The sequence below is a fragment of the Thalia democratica genome, chromosome 2 (assembly GCF_965202585.1).
Source record: "Thalia democratica chromosome 2, ktThaDemo2.hap1.1, whole genome shotgun sequence".
Classification (NCBI taxonomy): Eukaryota; Metazoa; Chordata; class Thaliacea; order Salpida; family Salpidae; genus Thalia; species Thalia democratica.
The window spans coordinates 30,564,020-30,591,823 of record NC_139166.1 but is presented as its reverse complement, the minus strand read 5'-3'; the positions used below and the strand labels follow the sequence as shown (position 1 = coordinate 30,591,823).

At 29.4% G+C, this 27,804-nt stretch overlaps 1 protein-coding gene across 1 annotated transcript; it reads left to right on the top strand.

Moving 5' to 3' along the window:
- Positions 1 to 2,044: 2,044 nt before the first annotated feature.
- LOC145828532 (sushi, von Willebrand factor type A, EGF and pentraxin domain-containing protein 1-like) lies at positions 2,045 to 26,651 on the top strand. The gene is made up of 37 exons (XM_082936288.1): positions 2,045 to 2,096; positions 2,345 to 2,536; positions 3,168 to 3,350; positions 3,772 to 3,969; positions 4,464 to 4,655; positions 5,987 to 6,169; positions 6,590 to 6,787; positions 7,143 to 7,349; positions 8,374 to 8,565; positions 8,921 to 9,127; positions 9,419 to 9,616; positions 9,855 to 10,055; positions 10,267 to 10,464; positions 10,710 to 10,913; positions 11,570 to 11,770; positions 11,959 to 12,156; positions 12,902 to 13,093; positions 13,302 to 13,511; positions 13,921 to 14,106; positions 14,293 to 14,511; positions 14,893 to 15,090; positions 15,581 to 15,775; positions 16,170 to 16,349; positions 17,107 to 17,289; positions 17,871 to 18,053; positions 18,622 to 18,804; positions 19,364 to 19,546; positions 20,199 to 20,381; positions 20,960 to 21,142; positions 21,725 to 21,907; positions 22,268 to 22,450; positions 23,018 to 23,200; positions 24,650 to 24,847; positions 25,017 to 25,211; positions 25,340 to 25,555; positions 25,715 to 25,996; positions 26,446 to 26,651. The coding sequence occupies exons 1-37, from the start codon at positions 2,045 to 2,047 to the stop codon at positions 26,649 to 26,651; spliced, it is 7,128 nt and encodes a 2,375-aa protein (XP_082792414.1).
- The last annotated feature ends 1,153 nt before the right edge of the window (positions 26,652 to 27,804 follow it).

Below are 27,804 nucleotides of genomic sequence, written 5' to 3'. Positions count from 1 at the left end.
GTTTGAACAAGCAGTAAGTTTATTGAGTACAATAAGTATGTTATTTAAAATAATATAAGTACAGTGCTTATTCACTTATCCGGACACGTTGGGCAAGATTTTTCTGTAAACGTGTCCGGATAACTACAAAAAAATATTTTTTTTCATTTAATAATATAACTGCTGCATATAATGCAATGCATAATAAAAGTGTTATGGTAAAAACAAACACATAGTTATTATAAGTAATATATAATAAAATGATAAATAATAAAAGCTAAACTTAAGATTATTAAATTTATTTGTTCTACGGTAGAAAAACATTAGACTTACTAACTCTTTGCAACTATATACATTTTTTATGGGTCAAGCAAGTAAAATTCATCATTTATAATTCTACCTGCCCTAACTATTTATTAAAAAAAAAAATTAATTTTTGTTTAAGAGAAAATATAAATTAAATTATCTTTAAAAACAAAAAATAATGTAAACTATCTCTATAAATGAAATGAAAGACTTTTTTTTTAATTAAAAAATCAGACAAAAAGAAAACGGGAAACTTTGACTAAGTTTAAAGTCAATTTAACGGAAACATATCACTCCTAACAAACTAGCTTTTATTGGAAGTTTTACTAAAATTAGAAATAATAGACGTTTGTTTTATAGTTTTTCCACGCTTTTCAGCAGAAAACTCATATAATTTAAAAAGTTGCGAAACTTTTTGAATGAATTTTTGTGTTTACTATTAAAATATTTTTGAATTTTCAAAATCGATAAGTGAGCGTCCGGATAAAAGTCCGGATAAGTGAATAAGCACTGTATTGCGTTATTTAAAATAATTTAAGTATTTGTTGAATTAAATTTGACACAGTAATCTATTCAAGAAGGAGATTAAAATAATATATGCAAAACGTATGCAAATTAAGTTGTTTACTACAAAACTGAGCTATTTTTATAGTGATGTAACTATTCAGTTCCCTTAATTTTTTTGCCATCTATACGAAAAATAAAAACTTGTAGTTTAATATGCTTTGAATGACAAGAATACTTCAATAACTTTCACCATTGAAGAATTTTAAAGGTATGTTATTTTTTTGTTTTTGTTGATAAGTTTATTAAATACTAAATAGTTCTGTTTATACCATTTAAAACTATTGCATACTCTATTTAATTATGTTATTATTATAAATAAAGCTTTTACCACCGACTGATGTTCAAAAGTAAAGTTTAATCTAAATTAATCCTTCTAAGGAAAAATATAAAGACTATAAAAAACTTTCTTAGTAAGTTCCTAACAAAATTTAACTAGCGTAAAGTTTTATGTAGTATAGTTTTGTTTTTGTTTTGTATACTAATTATTTAATGAAATCCATGGTAAATTAGCTTTAGTAGTTTTGGTATTTGTTTGGCTAACTTGTAGTTGTAAGTGAGTAGAGTTGTTTTATACTAACACTGACGTTCTAAGAAAACCATTTTATGTGAAAAATAAAACTTATGAATAAAGAATAAACAAATAACATAAACTAATAATAATTAACTTAAAATACGCAATTTAATTTTTAGAGCAGTAATTCCAAAAATCTTGAAAAACTACTGTCCACAGTAGATTACAAAAGAAAAAAATCATTGTTAAAATTATTATTTATTAATAATTTTCTTAATACAAAAACTAATACTTGGTATCCAAATTTCATCATAACTAAACAATAAGTTAGAACATGTAAGGAATGTTAAAAGAAAAACTTTTTTAAATGAGTTTTAATAAACAAAAACCTATCTTAATTATTTCAATTGTTCATCAAAACTTTCTTGGGCTAGTTAGTTAATTTTTTAGTTTTAGAGTTTGAATTTAGAACTTTAAGTTTTTTATTTTTTTTAGCTCAAGATAGTTTTGTTTAAAGTTGAGTATGCGACTCGATGTCCGAGAGATATTTTGGTACAACCAATTCCATAGAACAATTTTTTTTGTTTTTGTTCAATAAACATTGTGTTATCTAATAAAAAAATATTTATTTGAAAACAATTTATTAAGATAAATAAATCGTATATTAATAAACATTGCAGAATGAAGTGCTCTACTTGCCATATAGTTAATGTTGTTTGGCAAACAGTGTTAAGTGAGTAAATTTACATTTAATAACAGTTATTTATTAACTGACGAGTTAAAAATAAAGAAATCTGACGGCATTGACTCTTAAATTGATGTAGTTAATGTTTTGTTTGTTTAAAGTCTTGACTTTACTTTTATTCATACAAAATTTGAAAAACAATAATTGTTAGCAATAAATAAGGTTTTAATAAAATGACTTTAGCATTTAACATGTTTTTGTAAAAAAAAACTTTTGTTTATTTTGTTTCTTTAAAGTGTGTAGCACGCCACCACTGCCATTAAAAAACGGAAAAGTGAGCGGCCCGAGCCAGCCGACTGTCGGGTCAAACTACACTTACAGCTGTGATTCTGGTTATGTGCTGAGCAAGCAATCACCAAAGTACGTTGTTTGCGATGTAAACGCCACTTGGAGTTTTCAAAATGAAAACAGGCCTGTTTGTGTGCGGAGTTAGTTTAGCTACAATAAAGTTACTTTTTTTCCAGATAAACTAAGAGCCTACTAAATTTTTGTGTTAAGCTCGCACATGTTCAATCCAAAAAAAAAAAACTTATTATAATGTTATAAAGTTTAAAAATTATTGTACCTTCAAAAACTTTTGTTTACAAGCAGTTTATTGTAATTGTTATACTTTTATCGTACTCAAGTTTACACAAAATTTGATCATGCCAGCTCGATCATCTGAAAAACTTGCATTCGTCAATCTACAAACGGATTATCATGCTTTCACATGAAGAAACCGTTTGCTGGTTTTGATCAGTGATATCAGCATTTTATATTGCCGTGCAACATTTAATACATTGTCACTACGAAAGACAGCTAGTACGCTCGTATTGAATACGATCAGCAAAAACATTGGCGAAATTCAACAGAGCCTAAGCCTGGACTTTCTTAGGTTCTGTAGACTTTCGCCGATGTTTTCGTTGACTTATATCTTACTATATTAGCTTAAATAATATCAAATTAATAACTTTTTTCAAATACTCAAATGTTCCCAACCTTCTAATAAAAACACCTCGCCACTGGTGTTAACCACCTCTTTTTATATAAAAAACTAATAAAAAATGTAAAAACTAGTAGATTGCAACGCTCCTCCTTCACTAAACTACGGCAAGTACTTAAATGAGGCGTTGGAATTTTATGAAAAGGGAGAAATTATCAGCTACACATGCGATTTTGGCCCTGATAACTTTGTTGGTGTTATTAAGTGTGGTGTTGATGGATGGATTAGAAATCCTTTCTGCCCAGAGTATGAGCTAGCAGGTTTGTTTTTTGGTTAGCATGTAAGGCTGGCAAACACGTGTCATTGTCATTAAAAATTCAATGAATAAAAAAATGTCAACTGAGTAATTACAACTTGACAAACACAAAAGATGTGTCAATTTATATTATGAAAGTTTTACTAAATGTCTAAATTTTAAAAATGTATAATACTGATTGTTACAATCTAGACAGAATAAATGTCACTCAAATCCAATAAGCATGCTTGGTAAGGACTATAATTAAACATTGAATAGTTATCAGTAAACCCCAAAACGATTCGAAATAACATTTAAAATATTTGAAACAGTTTAATAAAAATGAAGTGCCAAAAACAATAATAGTTTTATTAAACACTAAAACGGTTACTAAAATTCCAGTCAAATAAAACCACACACCGCAAATACTTGCAAACTTGTTTCAGAGTGTACTTCTCCGCCGGAAGGTCTTTTTTCGAGCTGGAAAACGGAACATTATTTCGACGAATCGAAATTTTACAGCGGTATGCAGGTGATTTATGAGTGCAACGATGCGTACAACTTCAAGCGTGACCAGAAAGAAGTTTTGAACTGCCAATCGGACGGCATGTGGAGCTCCTTTTACGCCCCCGAGTGTGCACAAGGTTTAAGATTTTTTAATTTTTCTCTTTATTATATAAGACATAGTGAGATCCATTTTTTGTTTACGAGTCTATCTTGATTTGTAGACTTTTGTTTTAAAATTGAGGTAATGTTGTAAAACTTTACGGTGTGTTCACATGCAATTTTTACAAACAATAGTATAATCTTATTAATAAAATTCTTGCTTTAAAATAGTTCTTTTTAAATCTATCATAATCGTTTCTGAAACGTAAAAGTTTAAAGTTAAGAGAGTAAATTTACATTAAATAACTGTTATTTATTAACTGAAGAGTTTAAAAAAAAAAGAAATCTGACGGCATTGACTCTTAAATTGATGTAGTTAATGTTTTGTTTCTTTAAAGTCTTGACTTTATTGTTATTCATACAAAATTTGAAAAACAATACTTATTAGCAATAAATAACGTTTTAAAAAAGTGAGTTTAGCATTTAACATGTTTTTGTAAAAAAAACTTTTGTTTATTTTGTTTCTTTAAAGTGTGTAGCACGCCACCACTGCCATTAAAAAACGGAAAAGTGAGCGGCCCGAGCCAGCCGACTGTCGGGTCAAACTACACTTACAGCTGTGATTCTGGTTATGTGCTGAGCAAGCAATCACCAAAGTACGTTGTTTGCGATGTAAACGCCACTTGGAGTTTTCAAAATGAAAACAGGCCTGTTTGTGTGCGGAGTTAGTTTAGCTACAATAAAGTTACTTTTTTTCCAGATAAACTAAGAGCCTACTAAATATTTGTATTTAGGCCATAGGGGGGGGGGGGGTAAAACATGTTTTTTACAAGTTGATATTATTTTAAAGAGTTTTTTCTAAGCTTGAAGATGCTTTTTATTGTTTTATAAAATTCAAATTATTTTTTGAGATATGACCAGTTAAAGTCGGGTCGCATAACAGGTTTCCTATAGGAAGGGAAAACTAAAACAGCGAAAAAAGACTATTTCATTTAAAAACTATCTCTTCCTACATTTTTCAAGCAATCTTCTTCAAACTTTCACAGTCTAATCTTTATACAATAACAAAAAAACGTTACTTTGGAATAAAAAAAAAAATTGTAAACATTTTTTTTTTTGAAAAAAAAACACTTTTTTTTAAAATTTTTGTCATAAAATTTTAATTTGTTCACATTATTTAAATTCTAAAGTAACGTTTTTTTCTTTTAACATAAGGAACATTTCCTGAAAATTTGAAGAAGATTGCTTGAAAAATGAAGGAGGAGATAGATTTTTAGTGAATTTTTAAATTTCCGAGAAAATTGACCCCGAAAAATTTGCGGTCCATACGTTTGTATCGGAAACTTTTTACAAAAAATAAAATATCTCAAAAGTTAAATGATGTTTTTGAATTCTATAAAAACAGTCTTGTAGTTTGTATTTAAAGCTTTCATATAAAAGCCAAAGTTATTTTTTGTAAAAAAAAAAAAGTCGGACCCCCCTATGGCCTTAAGCTCGCGTGTACCATTAGAGCAGATGTTCAATCCAAAAAAAAAAAACTTATTATAATGTTATAAAGTTTAAAAATTATTGTACCTTCAAAAACTTTTGTTTACAAGCAGTTTATTGTAATTGTTATACTTTTATCTTACTCAAGTTTACACAAAATTTGATCATGCCAGCTCGATCATCTGAAAAACTTGTATTCGTCAATCTACAAACGGAGTATCATGCTTTCACATATCAGTATTATATCAGTGATATCAGCATTGTATATTGTCGTGCAACATTTAATACACTGTCCACTACGAAAGACAGCTGTTACGCTCATTGAAAACGATCAGCAAAAACATCGGCGATATTCAACAGAGCCTAAGCCTGGAGTTTCTTAGGTTCTGTAGACTTTCGCCGATGTTTTCGTTGACTTTTATCTTACTATATTAGCTTAAATAATATCAAATTAATAACTTTTTTCAAATACTCAAATGTTCCCAACCTTCTAAAAAAATACCTCGCCACTGGTGTTAACCACCTCTTTTTATATAAAAAACTAATAAAAAATGTAAAAACTAGTAGATTGCAACGCTCCTCCTGCACTAAACTACGGCAAGTACTTAAATGAGGCGTTGGAATTTTATGAAAAGGGAGAAATTATCAGCTACACATGCGATTTTGGCCCTGATAACTTTGTTGGTGTTATTAAGTGTGGTGTTGATGGATGGAGTAGAAATCCTTTCTGCCCAGAGTATGAGCTAGCAGGTTTGTTTTTTGGTTAGCATGTAATGCTGGCAAACACGTTTCATTGTCATTAAAAATTCAATGAATACAAAAATGTCAACTGAGTAATTACAACTTGACAAACACAAAAGATGTGTCAATTTATATTATGAAAATTTTACTAAATGTCTAAATTTAAAAATGTATAATACTGAATGTTACAATCTAGACAGGATAAATGTCACTCAAATCCAATAAGCATGCTTGGTAAGGACTATAATTAAATATTGTTGAGTTATCAGTAAACCCCAAAACGATTCGACATAACATTTAAAATATTTGAAACAGTTTAATAAAAATGAAGTGCCAAAAACAATAATAGTTTTATTAAACACTAAAACGGTTGCTAAAATTCCAGTCAAATAAAACCACACACCGCAAATACTTGCAAACTTGTTTCAGAGTGTACTTCTCCGCCGGAAGGTCTTTTTTCGAGCTGGAAAACGGAATATTATTTCGACGAATCGAAATTTTACAGCGGTATGCAGGTGACTTATGAGTGCAACGATGCGTACAGCTTCAAGCGTGACCAGAAAGAGTTTTTGAACTGCCAATCGGACGGCATGTGGAGCTCCTCTTACGCCCCCGAGTGTGCACAAGGTTTGAGATTTTTTAATTTTTCTCTTTATTATATAAGACATACTGGAATCCATTTTTTGTTTACGAGTCTATCTTGATTTGTAGACTTTTGTTTTAAAATTTAGGTAATGTTGTAAAACTTTTAAAAATGCATGTGTTTACATGCATTTTTTATAAACAATAGTAGAATCTTATTGATAAAATTCTTGCTTTAAAATAGTTCTTTTTAAATCTATCATAATCGTTTCTGAAACCCAAAAGTTTAAAGTTGAACAGTACTTTAGGCTTTTTGTGAACGGTGAAAAAAAGTAGAAAAACAGTCAACCTTACTAAAATTCTGTTCAGCTTTTATCTGATTAATCTCATTCCTTTTCAGTCTGCGAGCTGCCGCCGTCTATAGAGAAAGGAGTGTGGAGAGTAGATAGAGTTGGCAATTTAATACAGTCCAACGGCATCGTATATAAGAGACAGGTATTCTACGTTTGCTACGACGGCTATTCGTTCAAGGATGGTACTCACAGAGTTATTGGATGTTCGTACGGTGTCGGATGGAAGTTTGAAAAATTACCACAGTGCTTGAAAGGTTAAAAACTTTATCAATAAGACAGAGACATTTATAAGTATATTTAGCATTTAAAACCGTCTTTACTCAGTTAATTGTTACTTCAAACTGTTTTGATTTAAAACTTCTGAACCGTGTACCTTAATTTTTAGATGTAAAATCCTCGTTCAAGTCACTGACATTTAAGTATCTATTACAAAAGTGTAATCAACATATTTTAACTATTTATAAGTTGTATGAAAAATATTGGACTATTTAAGATTAATTATTCATTTAAAAAAATATGGTTTTATTTTGTAATGTTTTTATTTTGCTTTTGGAAAGAATAAAACTTAAAACTTAGGTTCATATTCCCAAAAAAAAAAGAACAATATTAGGTTTCAAACTACATAGTACCTGTGTTAATATAATATTTACTCTAAACAAAAAAATAATGGCATTGCTAAAAGCTGTATAGTAGATTACATAAATTATAACAGAATTGTGACTTGATCATATAAAAGTAAGAAAACAATTTTCTTAAGAAGATCTTATAATAGTAAAAGAATAGTTTTGTAAGTAAGATCTTATATAAGTAACAAAATAGTTTTCTTAATATGGTCTCATTAACATTTTTAAGAAACAAAATATTTCACTTGAAAATTTCTCAATGTTTTAAATTTTTACAGTATTTCCAATTTATATTAACTACCTAATAATAATTTAAGTGCGAACTAACTATTTATTTACTACCAGGTTTCGTTGGTAAATTAATCACGACCTTGTCAAGTATAAAAAAGTAGTAAACTGCACTTTAAAATGTTGCTTATCTAATTTTGTATTGAGAACTAATATAGTTCCACAGCTTAATTTACGAAGCAAAATAAATTCAACTCAAAAACTAGAACGCAACGAAAACCCAGACGTGGCAAAGGAAACTTTTTGTTACAAAACTAAGTATATTAACTTCAAATTTAGCAATGTACAAAGTTACTTGCAAAAAAATATCAATGTTGTGAAAGTGTAAGCCATCAAACATAACAACGAAACCAAACTCAATATTCAGAATGCAACGAAATACCGGAGGTGGCAAACACTTTGGCGCCAGTGAGTTTAACCAAAAGCTTCAATTCAAAATCGCTACGGTTGAGCGGTTTTGCGTTGCAGTACGTTTGTGAGAATGACTACGCACAAAACGTTGACGTCACGACTTGTGGCGACGACGGAGTATGGACTCCAACTGTTCGATGTTACAGAGGTACAATTTATTAATTTAAATAAACTTAACTCAGGTGCAACATTTTTGATGAACAAATGTTAATGAAGTAAATACTTTTTTAAATTGAGGTTAGCTGAATTTTTGATGAAGTCAAATGCTTGTATAATCAAAAAAAAGTTGATCAAAAATTGCTGAATACGAATTTTATTTCCTACTTAAATAAAAGTGTTCATAACAAGCCTTTGAAATCCCAAACTTTGCTTTAGATTTAGTTGTATAAAGTTAATACTTTAAACTATTGCTAACTTTATTACCAACTACAAGTATGACAACTTTATTAGCACATTTTTTTTCTATTTATTAAAACTTTTAAAAATGGCCAACATAAATAAAGATTGTGGCCCTTCTCCGATTGTTCCAAACTCCACTAAAAAGTCAAACGAGTTGATTGTCGAGGGTGGAGTGAATGTGGAGTCTGTAGTTGAATACGAGTGTGCTGCAGGATACTTCAAATTTCCATACTCGAAATCGAACCCTGCAATCTCTTATGAGTGCCAAGTTGCCGGATACTGGCCTGCTGTCACGTTCATGTGCTTAAAAAGTAAGATGAAAACTTTTGAAAGTCGAGTAAGGCAAAAAAACTTAAAATACTTTTATTAAAAAGCATATTATTCATGATTTGTGTATACTCGAGCTATTAGAATTAGTTATTAACATTTTGTTATTTTATGTCAGCTTATTTGATTAAAATAGTTTTGTGGTTCTCTCAAAAGTAGTTATGCTTTTAGATGTTATTAGATTTGGTTTTATTTAAATTTTAAATAGTACTTAAAAACACATTTCAACCGGCATAACAGAACAAAATTTAAATGATAAAAAATGTTGTGTACAGAATGTCCAGACGTGAAAATGACCACTGCCTTGACGGTAGACACGCACATTCGAGTGGACGAAAACCTCAATTACTTGAGCGGTACGGTTTTGAAGCTTTCGTGCGAGGAAGGCTACTCCCTCAACAAACCAGATCTTTCCACTGTGGAGTGTCTGGAAGTTGGAGCGTGGAACTCTTCCGTCCCAATCTGCCTGCAACGTTTGTTTTTTTTTCTTTTAAAAGCGCAATGATAAGTTTTTAAGATTAATTAATTAAAAAAACATATTTGTTTTATGTGTTTTACTTTATTCTTAATTGAATCTATATATTCGTTTAAAAGAGTTAGCAATATACATAAAAAATAAGATTCACAACAAAACATTTACTAAACAATATTAGTAAACTAATAGATAATAAAGTTATTTTAAAAATGCTCTAAACAATTTTTATTCTTAAGAGTGCCCTTCTATCAAAGACCTTTTGAACGGGAAGATTGTGACCGTCCATCAATTGCGTGCCGGGCTGCTCCTCGAAAATGACGTCATCAGATACGATTGTGACGCATCATACGTGTTTAATGAGGGCAGCGCTGGTGATTACACTTACAAGTGCCAGGGAGGCAGCTGGAACTCAACAGCCAGCCCAATATGTATCACAGGTGTGTGCACTTGTTGTTATTAAATTGTAATAATCGAAAGCTTCAAAACTCTGTGAAAAATGTTTTGTTGTAGTTAGAGTTCATAGCTTAAAGATACATCAGAAGTTTTTTTTTTTTTTTCAGGCTTAATTTTTTAAAAGAAGTTGACGGAAAATAAAAGCTTTATTAAGCAGTTAGATAAATTTTTAAAATCGAAATATTTTAATAACAGAATGCCCTCAGCCACCCGAAGGCGACTTCGTAAAAGTGAACATTGAATTCAGCTATGTGGAAGGCAACTACTTCACAGACACCAGAGTCAAGTACACATGCGATGAAGATCACGGATTGGTGTGGTCCGAAGAAGACTTGTTGACTTGCGGGTCAGACGGAAAGTGGGATTTCGACCGCGCTCCAATATGCGGACCAAGTATATTGTTTCTTCTGTATTTGAGTAAAACTTTACTTTTGAAAACTTTTTAAATTTGATAAAGACTGCTATACACGCTTTCTTGTATTTCACAATTATTTATAGTGACTGTTATAACTCTTTTAATTATATTTAGTTAACAAAAAAAGTTTTGGATGTGCATAGCAGTAAATGTGACTTTTTTGAAAATTGAGCAACAACTTTTTCAGTGTACATATTAATGAAAGCAAAACAAAAATTTTCAGTCTGTGATAACCCCCCAGTCCTGGAAAATGGATTTTACAACGTAACAAAACACACAACGTTTGCAATTGGAACGACTGAAGAAAGAGATATTGAGTACTACTGTTTCAAGGGTTACTACTTCAGCGATGAGTTTGTGGAAGCGAAATATACCTGCAATCTAGGCGCGAAATGGAATCCTAAAAAACCGCCAACTTGCATCAAAGGTTGTCAAGACTTTTTCGATCTGTAGTGTTTTAAAAGCATACAATCACAACTATTTGAAAAAATTATACCATTATAATAAAATTTTGTAGGTGTTATACTGTTAGAGTTACTAGTTTTAGTTATTTATTAAACATTACACTTAAAGTTGTATATTGTGCTTCAGTTTGAACTTTTTTTAAATAAATTGGGCGTCAAGTTTACCTATAAACCTACTTCTGTATTGTAACAAAAAGTTTTTCATTTCAAAAATTTATTTTGTTCTAGATACTTTTTACTAAAAGGTGAAGCAATTTTAAGAAAAAGCTTGGACTCGATTACACAACTTGACCTTTTTTTTTAAGACTCTATGCTATGCATAAAGTCAAGCCAACAAAATAGGACGTTTAGCTTTAAAATTCTAAACTAGTCTACGGTTTTACTATTCTATAAAGTATTAACACTTACTTTCTGTCTATCTATACAAATATATAAATAAATGAACAAATAAACACATGTACTGTTCTTTTTAAATTTAAATTTTCGAAATAAACTATTTAAAAGCCTTTCAACTGGGCTCTGTGGCAACGATGAAGACAAAAAAAAAGACATATAACGATTGACATAGCAGTAGGCTATTCAAGAGACTTAACTACTATTATATAAATATTTAATACAGAGTGTGACGCCATTCCTCAGTTCAACAATTCCGGTTTGTACGCAACTGAAAACTTCAGCAGAGCCGACTCGGGAGGAGAAGAAGTGCTTGTGAACGGCACCCGCCTCACCTACATGTGCGAGGATCATTACGTCACAGACGTCAATATTGTCGAGTGTGACGTGGACGGCAAGTGGGCTCCGAAAGTTCATTGCTATCCGAGTCAGTGTCTTGTGTATAAAATATATATGATTTGCTTTACTTGACCGCGCATTTAAATTAAAAAAAAAACTAAACATGAAAAAGAGAGTCAAATCTGAAGTCGTCTTACGAAAGCTGCTTTCAAACCCATGTTTATTACTCAGTTTAACATGTATTAATGTCAAAAACTTAGTGATGACAAACTGCAGATTGTGGACAGTCGAGGAACGTTTCAAACGCGTTTAAAAACGTGAAAAAGCTGAAGATCAACGACTCTTTAACAATTGAACGATCAGCTTCGTTCGAATGTAAGGATGATTATTTCCTGATACCTGATGATGCTGATACGGTTTCCCGTTGCTTGATTGGAGGACCCTGGAACGAATCTGATTTCCACTGCTTAAGAAGTGAGTTCACAAAAGTTACTTTAAGTTTGATTTAGGATATTAAACTGATTTTTTTTTTAATGGTTTATTGAAAAATATTAGTAATGTGACATATTTTGTTTTTAATAACAAAAATATTTTATGAATTATCTGGAACGAATCCACTGCTCAAGGAGTGATTGATTTGGTGAAAAAAAGTTTTTAATGCTTCTTGTGTCTGAGTCATGGAACATTAACTTAGTATAAAAGTTTAAATTAGCTTTGTTTTTTGTTTTCAATACAAAAATTCATTCTTGCAACAAACAAGTTTAGATTCGTTTTAAAATTTAGTTCTAGACATAAAGGAGATAAAATAGAGTCGAATTCTATTTAGTATAAACAACAAAACTTTTGTAACCCTGTAGAAGTATAGAAACAATTTATACACCGGTCAAAATATCACAATAATAGTTTTATATAACTCTGTAGTTTATTAATGCTGTTATTTAAATTTACTTATGTTCTGTTTATCATTTTTGTTTTTTATAAAAAAAAAAATTATGCAACAGTTTAGTTCAGAAATATTCTAAAGTTTAAGTTTAAACACAAAAGATATTAAACTAGAGCTGAAATCTACTCATTCTATTTAAAAAAATTCAAACAATGTAAAAGTGTTGAACTATTTTATAAAACCAATCAAACTATAAAGTATAGTGAACTTATATAATTTAAAAGTTTATAAACCTTTTATTCAAATTTACTCCTTTTTTACACTTTTTGCTTTCAGAATGCCCGAATTTTGATAAAACTGAGGGTCGAAGTTTCGATCTAACCAAACTCATTGCAACTAAAAGGGAGGGATTCTTCACTGGTGACGTAGTAAAATTCAGTTGCGAAAATAACTACGTCATCAGTGACACGCAAAAATCAACCGCAGAATGCTCAGACGACGGAAATTGGAACGTGACTCTTCCCCTTTGTTACAAAAGAAAGTTTTTGTTTTATCAGTAAAAACTGAACCTGCGTTTTTTTTACATCATATATGTTTAAAGCTCTATTTAACAAAAAGAGAGATCGACATTCTTCTGCTTTAAAAAACTAATCTTCAAATTTTACCAACTCTTAATTTTCAACAAGTTAACGAGACTACGATGTAACAAAGTCGCATAATTTTAATTCTTATTTAGATTGCGGCACCCCTGAAACCATCGACGACGGAAGCTTCGAGACCACATACCTGACGGCGACCGACGCGTCCGGAGATGAGTTTAAAGTTTATCAGCAGGTCAGGTATTCGTGCCATGAGGGTCACGCGATAAGGCCGGATTCCATTTCCACGCTGAATTGCGACGCGACCAGCGGAAATTTCAAACCTCAGCCGCCAGAATGCGTCATAAGTAAGTGAAATATTTGAAAAATGTTTTCGTTTATTAAGAAGTTCGATAAAAAGGTGTTTAGTGTCAAACTAAATATTAAGATGTGTTTGGAACGTCAGAGTGCGGCGCAAGTAAGCGCTGAAGAAATAAATATTTCTGTTTTTATTTTCAAGCAGTTTGAAAACTGACTAAAGACAAAAGTATTAAGTTTATAAGTAAATTAAAAGATTTTTAGTTTCGCAAAAGAAAGAAACACTATGTACGTAACATCGTATTTATTTTACCATAAAACTTAGTTAAATTTATTGCTAAACAGCTTTTTAAATACAGAACTAATTAATAAACGTTTCAAAGTTATTAGTACGAAAAATACTTGTTTAAATAAAGTGTGCCCAACTTCACCACTTTTTCAAACAAATTATTCATCGAGACTGCGGAACACCCCCAAAGTTTTCCAACACGAGCGCCTTGGCATCCGGATCTGTTCATTTGAAAGGAAGCGTTGTGAGTTACAAATGCGAGAATGAAGGGTTCGAGATACTGCCGGAAGAAAATTCCAAAGTCAGGTGCGTTGAGAACGGAACTTGGCAAGGAGAAGTCGGAAAATGCTACACATGTGATTTTTTTTATATTGTTTTATACAAAAAAATCAGTTATTTGATTTTAAATGTTTGTAACATTTGATAGCGTGAAACCATTTTGAGGAAAAAAAAAGTACTTTACTCTTTTATAGTGTAGTAATTATCCAAATTTATATTAAGTGACAAAAGTTGTAATATTAAACTCCCAAACTCACAAACAGTGACGCGATGCAGCGAAGACGTGATCCCGACGATAGACAACTCGGACCGCAAAGTCACGAATTGGACTTTCAAAGGCGTCTACCTGCCCCGCACCCTTGTAGAGTACACGTGCAGGCCGGACTACACGATGGTGCCCGAAAATTTTAGGGGTTCCGAGTGCGGTTTATATGGAGCTTGGTCGTTCAAGCCAACAGGAGTTGTTGGAAAGTGCGTCAGATGTAAGTTTTCAGTTTGTATGCATATTTTCACTAAAAATTATAATGAAATAAAGTTGTGAGTTTTACTCAAAACATACTTTAACTATGCCATTGACTCCTTAGATTTATTAAAGTAAAAAGCAAGGTAAAGTTAAAGGTATAAGTTTACTCGATTTTTTATTGTTATGCCATTAAATCCTTGCAATTATCAAAGTAAAAACCATGATAAAAGTAAAATTGTGAAATATGTTGTTAAAGTTAAAAATGAGTAAAAAATAAAAATTTTTCTAAGTTGAAATAAACTATAAAAAATTTAAACTTGTGGGAAAAGTTGACTTAAACCCAGAAGCAAACTTTTGTTAAAATATAAATTTCCAATTTGTTTCAAACAATTTATACCAGCTTGCGACAATTTCCCAACTATATCAAACGGCAAGAAAATAACTTTGTCGAACAAAACGGTGAACTCGATAAAAATAATCGAAACCAAAGTGAAATATGAATGCGAAAGCGGAAGGATTTACACTGAAGAAGTGGCAATTGTGGAGTGCGACCTTGAAACCAGTTTGATTGATGGTAAAGTGGGAGAGTGTATGAAAGGTTAACTTGTATTTTATATATTGTTTGTTTTTATTTAAACACAAACACTATAAAACATGCTTGGTTGATAGTAGGGTGGGATAGTGTGTTAAAAGTAGTTTTTTATTGATTTTGTACATTTCTAGATGATTTATTGTTAAACTTGAACCAAGTATAGAGTTGCTGCATTAACTTTTTTGGTACTTTTATATTAATAACACCAATTATTATGTTTTGTGTTAAACTCGGTATTTGACTTCTGTATAGTTTTATTTTCCAGGAACCTAACAAAACTTACTTTCTAAACATTATTAAAGCTAAATTAACTTATTTCTTTTTGTAATGATTTAGTTAAAGTTTATAAAGCACTTTTACTTAAACCTTCATTAACTAATATTCATGTCAATAGTAATGATTGTGTTTAAACTAATATAAAACTTTAGTTATTTTTGATTTAATTTTCTTTCATCATGTATAAAAGTAAAGTATTATTTATTGAAATATTCAACAGAGTGTCCACGAGTGAATACAACTATAAACAACGGAAAAGTTCTTACTTTGCAAAAACGACCTGAATATTTTCTTACCGGCGACATAGTTACTTTTAAATGTGACAGCAAATACGGACTTTCAAGCGGTGACGATTCTCTCTTGTGTGAACTAGATGGTAGTTGGAATGGTGACATTGCACCAACGTGCTATCCACGTATGTTGGTTAAATTAATTTTAATTAATCATCTGGTGTTGTTGATTATATAAAGTTTTGCTACTTTCAGACATTTTACATAAACTGAAAACAACAATTAACTAAAATATTTTTTTAATAAATATAAAATATTCAACCAGTAAAATATTAAATTCGGTGCTAAAGGTGTTTTATTGGCATTAAAGTTTTCTAATGAGCTTTAAAAATTAAAATAGTTTAGTAACCTTCTTGAAGTAAAAACATTAAAGCAATTATTATAAAAACTATTTGAGACTTTTATTTTTCAATTTACGAGCGTTTTTAATCTCTGAACATAAAACCAAACCTTTTTAGCGTTTTTTTTAATCGTTCAATAAACAATATAGTTTGCACGTTCTAAAGTTTTCCTTCTAAGATTGTCCACCTGCTCCAAATCTTGACAATGGAACGGAACCTTTAGTAACAAAACATAATGAATGGAACCAGACTGCTAAGTACCAATGCAATGAAAATTTTACACTCTATCCTGGAAAAAACAAAAAAGTGTGTGATAGCACTGGCGAATGGATAGGAGATCTAGGAGGATGTATTCCTAGTAAGAAAAACTCATCTAGTTCTCACACATTTTTATATAATATCCGATTAATTTAGGCTTTTTAAAGGGTTTAATACCGTCTAGTTTGGGCGGTTTTGAAATTTTAAGCAATCATAAAATTTACTTTTTAGTTTGCTATATTACTAAAATTAGTTTACATTTTAATATTTTTTACTGGTGAGATTAAAACCAGGGTTTTTATGAGTGGTTCCTATCAAGAAGCATTAGACAATAAAGCGCAAAAAAGTGATAGGGTATTTAAAAAACAAAAGGGGAGACTAATTTTAAACTTCTGATAAATGGGGCGCAAGAATTATTTTGGAAAACCATGTTTAATCAAATTAAACCAGTAAGCTTAAATCTTATTCAGACTTTCTTAGTAATAAATTTTAGCTTAAAACAATTAAAGTATATAAAACCAACTTATCTAGTGTTAACTTTTTTAATTTTAAATATAAAGTGATTAAGATTTTTGTATTAGTTCAGTCAAGTTATCACCTATCCTAAGTTTTAATAATTTAATGATTAGGAGATCTAGGAGAATGTGTTCCAAGTAAATTGTCAACGATACACAAATTAACTATATTTAACAATTTTTTTCACAAATAAAACACGTATAATTTTCTACGAAGTTTAAAAAGATTACTTGTTTTGTTTTGTTTCATTAATACATATAATGAAAAAAAAAAAGTATAAGTTACAAAATATATTAAGTATTATTATAAATTACGATAAGCTAAATAACTTTGATTTCTAGATTGTCCATCTGATACACAAAATACCAAAAATGGAGTTGCTAATATAACCAAACATAGTGCTTGGAACCAGACATCTATTTACGAATGTAATACGGATTATACTCTTCATCCAGCAGATAACAACAAGAGAGAATGTGTTGAGAACGGCGAGTGGGTAGGAGATGTTGGAACTTGTTATCCTGGTGAGAAAATATTTTCTTTAAAAACCTGAAATATATCAATGAATAAATTGTATTTATAAACACTTTTCAATTTAAGATAAAACACTTATAAGTTTCTAAGTAGTTTAAAAGCAAGCATTTAAAAGATTACCTGTTCAGTAAAAACACAAATTTTTTTTACGAATAAAGATCGTTTTATGCCATTACGTATAAGTAAAAAAAACATGTTGTGCCCAAAAGTTCAATATTAGTTTTGTTTACTATTTTTTAAAAATAAATATTTTCACGGAAGCCTTAAAACATTCTGACACTATGATTGTTTGTTATTACGTTCAGATTAGAATGGAAATGTTTGAAAATGGTTTTTTAAAACTGTAGGAGAAATTGTATGTTTTTTAAAAAATGTTTTTACTTTTTTGTTTCTTCCTTATAAAAAACTTACTAAATTATTTAATCAAAAAATTTTACCTTAAGAAATAACTTAGTTTTTAACTCGTACTAAATTCTTTAAAGCTTATAATTAAAACAAAAGTATATGATCATTACATCTAAAAATAACTACAACAAAAAATTAGTAAAAAATAAATAACTTTACTTTCTAGATTGTCCATCTCATAAACAAAATCTCGACAATGGATTTGCTATTCTAACCAAAAATAGTGCTTGGAACCAGACATCTATTTACAAATGTAATACGGATTTTACTCTTCATCCAGCAGATAACAACAAAAGAGATTGTGTTGAGAACGGCGAATGGGTAGGAGATGTAGGAACTTGTTATCCTGGTGAGAAAATATTTTCTTAAAAAATCGAAAAAATGTAACTGAGTTAATTATGTTTACCAACACTTTGCAACGCATGTGTATCTAAGAAGATTAAAGAAAGCATTTAAAAGATTACGTGTTTTGTGATGTATAATTTTTTTATTTATTCATTTATAGCATCCATTTTGAGCGATAACTTTAAAGTGAAAAATTATGTTATGACAAGATAAAACAAAAGTAATTTTGTTATATATTTAAATATATAACATTTTTACTGCAGACTTCAAAATTCTGACATAATTATTGTTTGACTTTACGTTAAGATTAGAATGAAAATTTTTGAAAATGATTTATGAAAAACTGTAGGAGAAGTTGTATATTTTATAAAAAGTATTTATACTTTTTTTTTCTGCTCGTTTTATAAAAAACTTATTAAACTGTATGCTTTGAAATAGTTTATCTTAAGTAATACTTTCAGTTAAATTTTTTTATTTAAATCTATGATGCTTATATTTAGAAGAAAAGTAGTTTATTTATACTTTAAAAAAATAACACAGATTAAGATAAACTAAATAACTTTGCTTTCTAGATTGTCCATCTAATACACAAAATCTCGGTAATGGATTTGCTACGCTAATCAAACATAGTGCTTGGAACCAGACATCTATTTACAAATGTAATACGGATTTTACTCTTCATCCAGCAGATAACAACAAGAGAGATTGTGTTGAGAACGGCGAGTGGGTAGGAAATGTAGGAACTTGTTATCCTGGTGAGAAAATATTTTGTTTAAAAATCTGAAAAATATCAATAAATTAATTATATTTATTAACACTTTTTAATGTTAGATAAAAAACGTATGATTTTCTAAGAAGATTAAAAAATGAATTTAAAATGTTACCTGTTTTGTGAAGTATGATGTTTTATAACAAATAATGCTCGTTTTGTGCAATATTTTATCAGAAAAAAAAAAATTGTCCAAAAGTACAACATTAGTTTTGTTTACCATTTTATAAAAATTGAATATCCACTTGAGACTTAAAACATTCTGAAATTATGATTTTTTCTTTTTAACTAAGATAAGGATGAAAATGTTTAAAAATAATTTTTTAAACTGTATGAGAAATTGCATGTTTTATAAAAAGTCTTTTAACTTTTTTATTCGCTCCTTTTATAAAAAAATTTAAACTCTACTATTAAAAAACAATCTCATAAAATGTTAATAATTTAAAAAAAATTATATTTAAATCTTTAATGCCTATCATTAAACAAAAAAAACATTATATTTACATCTAAAAAATTAAGAAAAACAAATTAACTTTACTTTCTAGATTGTCCATCTGATATAATAAATCTCGATAATGGATTTTCTTCACTAACCAAACATAGTGCTTGGAACCAGACATCTATTTACAAATGTAATACGGATTTTACTCTTCATCCAGCAGATAACAACAAGAGAGATTGTGTTGAGAATGGCAAGTGGGTAGGAGACGTAGGAACTTGTTATCGTGGTGAGAAAATATTTTCTTTAAAAACATGAAAAATATCAATGAATAAATTAAATTTATAAACACTTTTCAATGTTAGATAAAAAACATTACCTGTTTTGTGATCTATAACGTTTTTACTTATTTATAGTACCCGTTTTGAGCGATGATTTGTTAGTGAAAAATTATATTATGATAAAAAGAAACAAAAATAATTTTATTGTTTATTTAAATAAATAGTATTTTTACTGCAGACTTCAAAAATTCTGACATAATTATTGTTTGAATTTACGTTAAAATTAGAATGAAAATGTTTGAGAAGAAACTGAAGCCTTTACACATTATGATGGTTTATCATTACATTAAAACTAGAATGAAAACTTTTGAGAATGATATTTAAAACTTTAGGAGAAATTGTATATTTTATAAAAAATGTTTTAATTTTTTTATCCGCTCATTTTATAAAAAACCTAACAAACTTAATGACTTTTTATTATTAAAAAAAATAAAAAATTTAATTTGAATTTAAATGTTCAATGCTTATAACTAAAAGAAAAGTGAATTATACATATAACAATATGTTACATTAATACATATAATAATTAAAAAAAAAGTTATAAACTATAAAATATATTAAATAATATGATAATGTAAGCTAAATAATTTTGCTTTCTAGATTGTCCATCTGATAAACAAAATCTCGATAATGGATTTGCTATTATAACCAAACATAGTGCTTGGAACCAGACATCTATTTACGAATGTAATCCGGATTTTACTCTTCATCCAGCAGATAACAACAAGAGAGATTGTGTTGAGAACGGCGAGTGGGTAGGAGATGTAGGAACTTGCTATCCCGGTGAGAAAATATTTTCTTTAAAAATCTGAAAAAATTAAGAATAAATCATATTTATAAACAATTTATAATATAGATAAAAACACGTATGAGTTTCTAAAAAGTTAAAAACAAGCATTTAAAATATTACCTGTTTTGTGAAAATGCGAATTTTTTTTTCCGATTAATACTCGTTTTGTGCGATAAATGTATTAGAAAAAGTTTATTTATGACCAAAAGAACAACAAACATACGTTTTGTTTAACATTAAAAAAAAAATTCCACTGAAGCCTTTAAATAATCTTATAATATTATTGTTTTCTATTAAAAGATAAGAACTGAAATGTATGAAAACTATTGTTTAAAACTGTAGGAGAAATTAAATGCTATAAAAAGTCGTTTTATATTTTTATCTGCTTCTTTTACAAAAAATTCTTAAACTACTCAATTTAAACAAACAGCCTAAGAAATAATTTTAGCTTTTATCTCATAGCTAAATCTTAAATCCCTATAATTAAAACAAAAGTACATGATCATTAAAAGCACATCAAAAAATAACTACAACAAAAAATTAGTTAAAAATAAACAACTTTGCTTTCTAGATTGTCCATCTGATTCACAAAATCTCGATAATGGATTTTCTTCACTAACCAAACATAGTGCTTGGAACCAGACATCTATCCACAAATGTAATATGGATTTTACTCTTCATCCAGCAGATAACAACAAGAGAGATTGTGTTGAGAATGGCGAGTGGGTAGGAGACGTAGGAACTTGTTATCGTGGTCAGAAAATATTTTCGTTAAAAATCAGAAAATAATAAATCAATTATTTATCATTATTAACACTTTTCAATGTTAGATATGACACGAATAAGTTTTTAAGAAGTTTAAAATAAAGCATCTAAAAGATTACCTTTTTTGTGAAAATACTATGTTTTTTTATAAATAATGGCCCTTTTGTGCGATAACGTATTAAAGGAAAAAAATCATTTTTTGTCCAAAAGTACAACATTAGTTTTGCTTACATTTTTATAAAATGAATGTTTTTACTGATGATTTAAAACATTCTGACATTGTTATTGTTTGTTATTACGTTCAGATTAGAATGAAAATGTTTGAAAATGGTTGTTTAAAACTGTATGAGAATTTGTATGTTTAATAAAAAATGTTTTTACTTTTTTATTTCTTCCTTAAAAAAAACTTACTAAACTATTCAATTAAAAAAATTACCTTAAAAAATAACTTAGTTTTTAACTCGTACTAATTTTTTTAAGGCTTATAATTAAAACAAAAGTATATGATCATTACATCTAAAAATAACTACAACAAAAAATTAGAAAAAAATTGAATAACTTTACTTTCTAGATTGTCCATCTGATAAACAAAATCTCGATAATGGATTTTCTTCACTAACTAAACATAGTGTTTGGAACCAGACATCTATTTACGAATGTAATACGGATTTTACTCTTCATCCAGCAGATAACAACAAGAGAGATTGTGTTGAGAACGGCGAGTGGGTAGGAGATGTAGGAACTTGCTATCCTGGTGAGAAAATCAGTTGTAAAATAAATTAATGTTATAAATGAATAAATTTTTATTATTAACACTTTTCAAATTAAAATATAACACGTATAAGTTTTTAAGAAGTTTAAACAACATTCAAAAATATTGTATAAAAAAAGACTGTAATAGAAGATGTAAGCTTTTTTCATCATTTTATCCGCTCGTTTTATAAAAAAACCTACTAAACTCCTTGATTTAAAAATAAATTATTGTACGAAATAGTTTTAGTTTCTTGATATATTTATAAATCTTTAATGCTTATAATTACAAAAAAAGTACATGAAAATCACTTAAAAAAAAAAAACAATAAATTACATAAAACTAAATAACTTTGCTTTCTAGATTGTCCATCTGATACACAAAATCTCGATAATGGATTTTCTACCCTAACCAAACATAGTGCTTGGAACCAGACATCTATTTACAAATGTAATACGGATTTTACTCTTCATCCAGCAGATAACAACAAGAGAGAATGTGTTGAGAACGGCGAGTGGGTAGGAGACGTAGGAACTTGTTATCGTGGTGAGAAAATCAATTTTGAAATATCTGAAAATATATATCAATAAGTTATAATTATTAACACTTTTCAATTTAAAATATAAAACATATAAGTTTTAAAGAAGTTTCAACAAAATACAAAAAATTACCCTTTTTGTAAAAATATACATTTTTTTACAAATAATGCTCGTTTTGTGCAATATTGTATTAGAAAAAAGTCAAGTTGTTTTGTTCAAATGTACAATACTAGTTTTGTATACCATTTACAAAAATGAATATTTTCACTGAAGACTTTAAAAATTCTTACATTATGATTGCTTTTTATTATGTTAAGATTAGAATGAACATGTTTGAAAATGATTCTTTAAAACTGTAATAGAAGTTGTAAGATTTTTCATCATTTTATCTGATTTTTTTTATAAAAAACCTATAAAACTCCTTGATTTAAAAATAAATTATCGTACGAAATAGTTTTAGTTTCTTGATATATTTATAAATCTTTAATGCTTGTAATTACAAAAAAAGTACATGAAAATTACTTAAAAAAAATTAACAATAAATTACATAAAAATAAACAACTTTGCTTTCTAGATTGTCCATCTGATACACAAAATCTCGATAATGGATTTTCTTCACTAACCAAACATAGTGCTTGGAACCAGACATCTATTTACAAATGTAATACGGATTTTACTCTTCATCCAGCAGATAACAACAAGAGAGATTGTGTTGAGAATGGCGAGTGGGTAGGAGATGTAGGAACTTGTTATCGTGGTGAGAAAATCAAGTTTAAAATAACTGAAAAAATATATCAACAAGTTATAATTATTAACACTTTTCAATTTAAAATATAAAACATATAAGTTTTTAAGAAGTTTAAACAACATACAAAAAAAACCAATTTTGTAAAAATATACATTTTTTTACAAATAATGCTCGTTTTGTGCAATATTGTATTAAAAAAAAGTCAAGTTGTTTTGTTCAAATGTACAATACTAGTTTTGTATACCATTTAGATAAATGAATATTTTCACTGAAGACTTTAAAAATTCTTACATTATGATTGCTTTTTATTATGTTAAGATTAGAATGAACATGTTTGAAAATGATTCTTTAAAACTGTAATAGAAGTTGTAAGTATTTTCATCATTTTATCCGCTCGTTTTATTAAAAACCTACTAAACTCCTTAATTTAAAAACAAATTATTGTACGAAATAGTTCTAGTTTCTTGTTATATTTATAAACAATGAACTTCACCGCACGATCTACAACAACAGCATCCGAGACAATCCTACGACCGGTTTCGTCCTTATTAGGACTCGTCAGGCAGGAATAGTCGCGTGAAACCGCTGTTGTGATCTAACCAAACGGGCTTAAGTACGAAGTACTGAAGCGTCCGTTTGTGGATAAAGTCCGAAAAATTGACGCAGGCAAATCTTCACAGCTCAACGTCTTAGACATTGTCAGCTTAATGTGAGATTTTACTCTCTACGCTCGTTTTGATCAGTTTTAGACAGTATTTATTTCGGCCATCGTCAACAAGTTGAGATGTTTTTCGCCATTGAATATAAACAATGAACTTCACCGCACGATCTACAACAACAGCATCCGAGACAATCCTACGACCGGTTTCGTCCTTATTAGGACTCGTCAGGCAGGAATAGTCGCGTGAAACCGCTGTTGTGATCTAACCAAACGGGCTTAAGTACGAAGTACTGAAGCGTCCGTTTGTGGGTAAAGTCCGAAAAATTGACGCAGGCAAATCTTCACAGCTCAACGTCTTAGACATTGTCAGCTTAATGTGAGATTTTACTCTCTACGCTCGTTTTGATCAGTTTTAGCCAGTATTTATTTCGGCCATCGTCAACAAGTTGAGATGTTTTTCGCCATCGAATATAAACAATGAACTTCACCGCACGATCTACAACAACAGCATCCGAGACAATCCTACGACCGGTTTCGTCCTTATTAGGACTCGTCAGGCAGGAATAGTCGCGTGAAACCGCTGTTGTGATCTAACCAAACGGGCTTAAGTACGAAGTACTGAAGCGTCCGTTTGTGGGTAAAGTCCGAAAAATTGACGCAGGCAAATATTTATTTATAAATCATTTGTTATATTTATAAATCTTTAATGCTTATAATTACAAAAAAAGTACATGAAAATTACTTTTAAAAAAAAATTAACAATAAATTACATAAAACTAAATAACTTTGCTTTCTAGATTGTCCATCTGATACACAAAGTCTCGATAATGGATTTTCTACCCTAACCAAACATAGTGCTTGGAACCAGACATCTATTTACAAATGTAATACGGATTATACTCTTCATCCAGCAGATAACAACAAGAGAGAATGTGTTGAGAACGGCGAGTGGGTAGGAGACGTAGGAACTTGTTATCGTGGTGAGAAAAACGAATGTAAAAAATTTGAATTATTCAAAATCATTTTCGTAGTCAAATTACCTATAAAGTATTTTTTTTTTGCAAAAACCTGCAGATAAACGTTGTAGATTTTTTCTATGAACTTCTAAGAACTTTTAAAAAAGCATTATTTTTTTTTAATTTCAAACCGGATATATGTTTACAGCATGCCCTCAGCTACATGTTCCTGATGATGGTGAAGCGGTTTTTTTGCATAATCCAACGCATCGACCCGGTGGGGAAGTCGTTAAAATTGTTTGCAGTGCGGATTTCGTTTTCTTCGACAAGGAAGCTGACAATGCGTACGAATGTTCGAACGACGGTACTTGGAACAACAGTGTAAAAGCAATTTGCATGAAAAGTCAGTAACTGTGTTGAAACATTTTTTTTAGAAATCTACGCTATTTTGTTAAACGTTTGTTGTTAAAGTTGTGTTTTGACACTTTTTGAGCACAACAAAACAGTAAAACTCAACTTTGTCAACAACAGAATGCGGTGCGCCGCCGAAGATAGAAGATTACGAAGTGGAATTTACGTACAGCGTTGCACCTAACCAGTACTGGCTCAACACAACTGTAACCTACAAATCTTGCAAGGCTGAACAATATCTTTTGTACCCTGAAGACGTCGCAAACGGAAGAAACGTGTTCACGTGCCAAAGGAATGGTACGTGGAATCCTGAGACGGCTCCAAACTGCGGACTGTGTGAGTTTTCTCTTCAGTTAATTTTTCACTGGTCTGATTTTTTCTGCTCTCTAGCAGCTACAAACTTAAAAAAACTTAGTTGGACACTTTTGCCGGATCTATTTTTGATGGGCACCAGATGCAACCTACCGCGCACTTTATTTATTCTTTTTTCAACAGCTTGCAACAATGAACCTGCGGAGTGCATTGAACAAGGTCCGTCTTCTTCTTCGCTTCCACTGAGCTGCGATTATGAAGGGGAAGGCAAAGTGAAAGGCAGCAAGCTCTTATACGAGGACCTTAATAAACACCTCGACTTGTTCGGAGGGGAAAGTTTGAGTTCAAAGACGAGGGTATTCTACTGTATTATTGGTTTTTTTTTCGAGTTTCCCTCGAATAGAGAGTACACTTGCCAAAAGAATACTCCTTGGTCGCCTTACCCGCTTCCGAGGTGCATGAAAGGTTTGGTGACATTTTAGAAATAGTGACTTGTTAAACAGTGCGTTCCTCTTTTTTTTTAAATTTAAACCGCATTATTGCGTGTGGCTTTGATCGTAAAAGTTGTTAGAAATATATGAGAGCGTAACATGTGTCTCGTTAGAATTATTCTAGTGTACTTTTTAAAAACATTTTTGTAAATTCAGTCTATAGTTATAAGCTATATTTTACAACTTACAGCTTCGTTGACCTTTTAGTTTGCTTGAGATTAGTTTAAGATAAAACCAAGTTTAATTTTATTTATGCAAAACTTAAACAACTTAAAAAAAAAACTAGTTATATAAAATAAATTGAAAATACCGAACGAGAATAAATGTACTTTTACTTACAAAAAAAAAACTTTACCAACTAATAGAACTAAATTACTCCTATATAAAAATATTTAAAAAGCTTATAACTTGTTAAATTTTCAGCTTGCAACAGTAATTGGTATGAATTTAACAATGTTGGCAAATTCACTTTTTCAAACTATGAAAATGGCAAAAACTTTAGGCATGGATTTTATCTGGCGGATACTAAAGTCAAGTACACTTGCATTTCGGATTTTATAGAGGTTGATGGCGGTGAAGCTACTTGCAAATCCGATGGAAATTGGGATCCGCCTATTGTCTGCGATTAGCAGTCAAAATAACTAACACTTTTTATTTGTGTTTTGACTTGTTTAAATTTTTTTTTACCTGTTTGTTTGCGTTTGAAAAAGAAGTTTTTATTTTACTCGCTTGTTGTTTTTTTAGTTTTATTTGTAGAATTCAAGTGTTTTCCATATTTGTTCATAATATTTTTATAATATATTAAGATGTTTTTCTTTTTGTTTATCAACTTTTATTTGTTTTAATATTTTTATGTGCGTTAATAAATTTATATATAAATTGAAAGTTACAACCTCTTTTTTTAACATCAAAACAGCTTTGGATTTTTATTCAAATGGTTTTTTAGCCAAATATTTTAATTAAAATATTAGTTTGAATTATTTGTTTAACAGTGTTTACTAACGTAACAACACCTAAGGTTAGTCTTAATAAAACTTTTACTTTATGAACTATTTTTTCAACAGTTCATTGATTATAACATAACTGTTTTTACAGTGCTGTTAGTTAAATCTAAGAAATACTTAGCTCTTTGGAAATTGAAAATATTAAACTAAGTTGTACGAAATAAAGATATGTATTAAAACTTATTGTTTTAAAGTTTTTATAAAATTCAATATTTATTAAAAAAAAGTTTACACAGATTTTTTTTACAAAATATCATAAGCTGGTAGTATGGTTAACATGATTCCAAACAATCAGGGTTTTTTAGTCATAGTTTAGGGACGCTTAAGGTATATTAATGGGTTTATAGCCGCAGCTGTATGTTATCTATGCATGTACATAAAATACTACGCTTAAAGCTTCCAAAAAAAAACAATATTATTTGACTGATGCATTAAACGGAAGCATTGTTTTGTAGTAATTAATTGTTAGTAGAAATGCTTTACTTCACAATAATTACTTTTTAAATTAAGTATACTTAATTTTACGGAAGAAAAATGTAACATCAATTTAAATCGATCTACCAACTTTGTGATAAATATTATACTTAGTATTTTTAGTTCCAAGCAGGCACCTTAAGTAACTTAAAAAAACATTTCTATACAAAAGTTTAAGGCATTTTTTTAATTTTTGTAATCAAATTAAAAAAAAACAAGGTGTAATTCCAAACTCATGTTTTGGTAAAACTTTGTTGATAAAACAAGATATGTTAAAATAAACTTTAAAAACTAATAATTGAAT

Bases quoted from the DNA above. Each gene is read 5' to 3' on its own strand.
- LOC145828532 (XM_082936288.1), top strand. From the start codon at position 2,045: ATGAAGTGCTCTACTTGCCATATAGTTAATGTTGTTTGGCAAACAGTG. The intron at 10,465-10,709 runs GTATATTGTTTC...AAAAATTTTCAG, and splicing joins CGCTCCAATATGCGGACCAA to TCTGTGATAACCCCCCAGTC. The intron at 23,201-24,649 runs GTGAGAAAATCA...TTTGCTTTCTAG, and splicing joins TGTAGGAACTTGTTATCGTG to ATTGTCCATCTGATACACAA.